Source organism: Penaeus vannamei, chromosome 8 (assembly GCF_042767895.1).
Source record: "Penaeus vannamei isolate JL-2024 chromosome 8, ASM4276789v1, whole genome shotgun sequence".
NCBI classification, from domain to species: domain Eukaryota; kingdom Metazoa; phylum Arthropoda; class Malacostraca; order Decapoda; family Penaeidae; genus Penaeus; species Penaeus vannamei.
In genome coordinates, this window is record NC_091556.1 from 36,971,356 (window position 1) to 36,976,355 (window position 5,000).

At 41.3% G+C, this 5,000-nt stretch overlaps 1 protein-coding gene across 2 annotated transcripts in view; it reads right to left on the reverse strand.

Moving 5' to 3' along the window:
- LOC113808310 (Na(+)/citrate cotransporter) overlaps positions 1 to 5,000 on the reverse strand; it is a 283,242-nt gene that overhangs the window by 1,796 nt on the left and 276,446 nt on the right. For both annotated transcript variants that reach the window (XM_070124644.1, XM_070124645.1), the window contains 5 exons: positions 3,168 to 3,374; positions 1,532 to 1,651; positions 1,048 to 1,257; positions 768 to 865; positions 382 to 662 (listed from right to left, as the gene is read on the reverse strand). In XM_070124644.1, the coding sequence (XP_069980745.1) occupies positions 382 to 662; positions 768 to 865; positions 1,048 to 1,257; positions 1,532 to 1,651; positions 3,168 to 3,374 (916 nt within the window). The remainder of the gene's footprint in view (positions 1 to 381; positions 663 to 767; positions 866 to 1,047; positions 1,258 to 1,531; positions 1,652 to 3,167; positions 3,375 to 5,000) is intronic.

The following is a 5,000-nucleotide window of genomic DNA, read 5'->3' on the forward strand; positions in this document are numbered from 1 at the left end:
GAATGATAGTGAGAAAGAAAAAGAGAGAGGGAGAACTAGAGAGGAAGAGAATGAGAGAAGGAATGATTGTGAGAAAGAGAAAGAGAGAAGGAATGATAGTGAGGAAGAGAAAGAGAGAAGGAATGATAGTGAGAGAGAGAAAGAGAGAGGGAAATATAGAGAGAAAGAGAAAGCGAGAAGAAGAGATAGAGAAAAAATAAAAAGAGAGAGGGAGAGATAGAGAGAAATAAGATAAAAGAGATAGATAGATAGGTAGGTAGGTATTAAGATAGATATAGATAGATAGACAGGTAGAGCGACAGATCGATGGGCAGAGAGAGATAGACAGATAGAAAGATAGATAGATGGACAGAGAGAAAAAGGTCTATTCCAATCACTCACCAGGTCTTTTATGACAGGCAGAAGGACGGAGGCGGTGGCTGTGTTCGACGCCACTTCGGTGAGCATGGCTGTTATGAGGCAAACTACAAATACTATTAGCTCTTTGGGCATCACAGCGAAGTATTGAAGCTGATGCCCGAGCCACAACGACAGTCCGGACACTTTGGCGGCCTCGGCGACGGCGAAACCACCTCCGAGGAGCAGGATGACGCCCCAGGGGACCTTCGCGTGCACCACCTCCCACGTCAGGCAAGTCTCGTGGCGGTCTCGGGTCTCGCTGGCTGTGGAGTGTACAACAGCGTGTAAAGTAATTTGGGGGACATACGAATAATCATGTTCTGTATAAACTTTTAAACGTTTTGATTGCAATTGCGGGTAATCATTACCTTTGTCACCGCTTGAGCAGCAAGTCCACGACGTCCGTGCCGGGATGCAGAATAAGAGGAACACCATAAACATGACAGGCGTGGCGTCCCTCACCACTCTGAAATATGTAGAACAAAATCAGATCATATGAATGTTAATATAAGTTGTATGAAAAAATCAAAGTACTAGATGAAACTATATGAAGATTTCTAAGCAGTTCATTGTCCTTCATATAAAAAATAAATATACCATCGAATGAGATATAATTTCACCCATCGGACACACTCTTTACATACGTACACTTTTTCGTCGAAGCTGTCCGTGAAGAACTGCGCCCAGCCGGTGACGAAACCCGGAGCCCGAAATACCCACAGGAAGACGAGTGTGCTGAAGAGGACGAGCACCACGATCTCGTGCTGAGTAATTCGCCCGAGGGAGTCGTAGTGCTCCTGGAGGAACTTCTTCATGGCCCGGTCGCGCTCCCGGCTGTGCGTCTGTATCCGGTTGCGACTGTTGTAGGATTTTACCATTGTTGGTGTTGCTGTCGTTATTGTTATCATTACCATCATCAGGATTGTTATCATTATTATTCAACAATGGTAGACGCTGATCATGCGAAACCTAAAGGAATGACCTTCAGCAGATGCCGAGTGATGATTACATACACGTAAAAACAAACAAATCTGTTTCTGGAATTATATCAAAGTGCCGTAGAAAATTACAACGAACAAGGAAACGTTTCTACGTCTCACGATTATATCACACACACAAAAAAAATTCTTACCCACAAAACATGTAGAGAATCTGAAGCCAGCACCATCCGAGCACCATGTTGAGGATCATCCCGGGAACGTTAAAGAGCATCCAGGTGGCGAAATTTAGCTCCGTCGGTTCGCTGAAGGTGCTGCGGGAGGGGCGAGAGGGGCGAGAGGGGTCAACGATCATCCCTCAACAATTGGTCGTTAAAACCCCAATGCTAAGTGAATCGCTTTAGGTCTTTTATGGTCTGTCAGCTGCTGCCTGATTTTTTCAATAAAGATATCGAGAGCATGAAGGGCTCTGAATCGAGAGCATCTAGGGCTCTAATCTGAGAGCATTGTTCTCTGATCCGAGACCGCACGAAAGTATATATATTCTTAAGTTACCTATCATCTACAAATGAAAGAAATATCACGCATGAAACTGCCAATCCAACAGACTGACATGCTCTTTCTTTGGACTTCCCCTTCGTGTTAATCAATTAGAAACGTCTTGGCAATAGCCCGCGCCTCTAACAGACTCGTGCAAACTTGAGGTCACAGATTCGGTTCAGTTGCCACACGCGAATCAAAGTGTGAGAACCGGGACTTGCTGTTACCGTCGCAATCTGGGGCCGGATTCACTAACACACGATCGTAACGCATTTACCATCGGTCATTTACCATTGCGTTTACCAGTGATGGCAAAGCGGGATTCATGAAGAAATGGTAATTTGGATATGCTGAGTTACAATCGTAAATCGACTCATTCTAATGGTAGCCAACAGAGGGCTCTGGTAAAGCAATTGAACCAATCAGTCAGTGCTATATATAATCTTTTATGTTCCTTCGGCCAATCACGTAACATGTAAACAGAACGGGACACAGCAAGATTGTTTAAATAATCGTCACAGATAAAACGCTAATTAAGCAAAGAAAAAAATTATTTGATTATAGCCATCATGTTGGATATATATTTACTGTATAGATAAGAACTAATACACTGTTATATCAATATATTACTGTTTACCGCAAACCAAAGAGACAATCCAAACATCTTTTTATTTATATATTTTCATCATTGTTAAACAAAGAACCGGACCAAACATTTTTTTATTCATCACTATTTGTTGTCAAGGAAATATTTCAAGCTTATCCTTGCCCATGCAGTTTGGAGTTTATTGACAAAATGCCGACAGTTTATATCTCAGCAATGTAGTTTCTTCTATAGCATTTGTAATAATTATGTCAGAAATTCTTTGAGTTCACTTATTTATCGGTTCCATGCATTCTAGTATAATGTAGGCCTATAACTTTACGAGAATTTGTGTGGATTTTATTCTTGCTAGTTTCATGTGAAATTTGCATTTCTTCACTATGTCCGCATTGTGATATCTGTTTGCCATCATATTAGTTACATCAGGTGTAAAAACAAACCCAAAACTTTGCTTAGATGTTGATTATTTGACGAGATAACACGTGATGACATCGTCTTCCCAGAAGTTACCAGTGCTCTGACCACTGGTAAAATTTACCATGGTAACTCCGATGGCAAGTTGTTAGTGAATACCACCGCTATCTGTTTATCATGGTAACTATAGTTATCAGTGATTTTACCATCGTAAGTATATTAGTGAATCCGGGCCCTGGATAGGAGTTATTCACTCAAGGAGAGAGAGGAACCTTTGGAGGATGCCCATGACGACGAGGTTGGGGCCGCAGCCGAGCGGCGAGCCCGTGCCGCCGATGTTGGCCGCGAACGCCACCGACAGGAAGAACATTTTCCTGACGGCGTCCGAAGTGGTGTCGTCTGCCTCCGTCAGGACGCTCAGCTCGGGCACTCGAGACACCGCCTCCTTCTGATCCAGCCGCGGCGTCGCCTCGTCCGACCTATGGGTTTAGGATATATATGTACATGTGTGTGTGTGTGTGTGTGTGTGTGTGTGTGTGTGTGTGTGTGTGTGTGTGTGTGTGTGTGTGTGTGTGTGTGTGTGTGTGTGTGTGTGTGTGTGTGTGTGTGCGTGTGCGTGTGCGTGTGCGTGTGCGTGTGCGTGTGCGTGTGCGTGTGCGTGTGCGTGTGCGTGTGCGTGTGCGTGGTGCGTAATCTTTCAATTCGTCTGTTCATATATGTGTTTACACTTAAGAAATACACAGATACTTGACAGTCACCGTGAAAATCATGCCTCGTTATCCATTCTGTTCACATAGAGCACATTCGACCACAAGGCAGAAAAGCACAAAACGTGATTATGTAAAGGGAGATTAAAACAAAACTACAATACATATGCTTTTTAATTAAAAAAGAAAAAAAAGACATAATCCCAAAAGCAAGCATATTAGTCCAAAGGCAGACAAGAAGAATAAAAATAAGAACAAAGAGCTGTTTAACGATAGGGCAAGCTATCATCTTCAGCAAAAGAGGATTCCTATGGTGGGGCAGGCCGTCCCAAAGATGTGAAGGGCGGGCAGTGGGAAGGTGGGGAGGTGGGGCAGGCCGTCCCAAAGATGTGAGGGGCGGGCAGTGGGAAGGTGGGAAGGGGGGCGGGCAGTGGGAAGGCGGGAAGGGGGGCGGGCAGTGGGAAGGCGGGAAGGGGGGCGGGCAGTGGGAAGGTGGGAAGGTGGGCGGGCGGAACCTTATCCAATTATCAGGGGAGACTTAGGGCTTGCCGGCTCTTATTTAGGATTTATCCTTAAATGCGCATAAATCTATATATTACATAGAAAATTCATACTCGCATGGCGAGCTTCATATGAACTCATGTTTTGCAATATCAAAAAGCATATATATATATATATATATATATATATATATATATATATATGTATAGATATATAGATAGATATAGATTTATGCACGATTATACAAGTTATTCTATCGTCACTGTGGAAGTTTCATGGGTCTTTCCAAAAGATAAAAAGACGCTATCACTGCATCCCACTTGCCACACACATGCTCTAAACCAAAGAAAAATGCACATCATCTCAAAAGCAAGCAAGAGGGATCAACGTCTTAGCAATGGAATAGACAGTTATCTTCAGCTACAAAGAGAAAGAGAGAGTGAACATATAAATATAATATACAATACTTATACAATAAAGAAAAAAAAATATATATATATATACATACATATATATATATATATATTTATATATATATATCTATATCTATATCTATATATATATACATATATATATATATATATATATATATATATATATATATATATATATATATATATATATATATATATATATATATATATATATATATGTACAGTTGCGGAATTTTATTTCAGTACACTTTCTGGGTCCCAGTTTTGTATATCTGGCAACCAGTCGAAGTAAACATATCGTAAATAGTATTTTTGTGAATGAAGCTAAAACCCTAGGTAGTTTGTAACAAAGAGTATGATTGGCCGAATGTAAATAACCAATGAATATATTAATTAATATTTTTTGAAACTAAGTAAGCCATTTAATCTTCCGTTTTCTTCAAATAAGTTATCACAAAACATG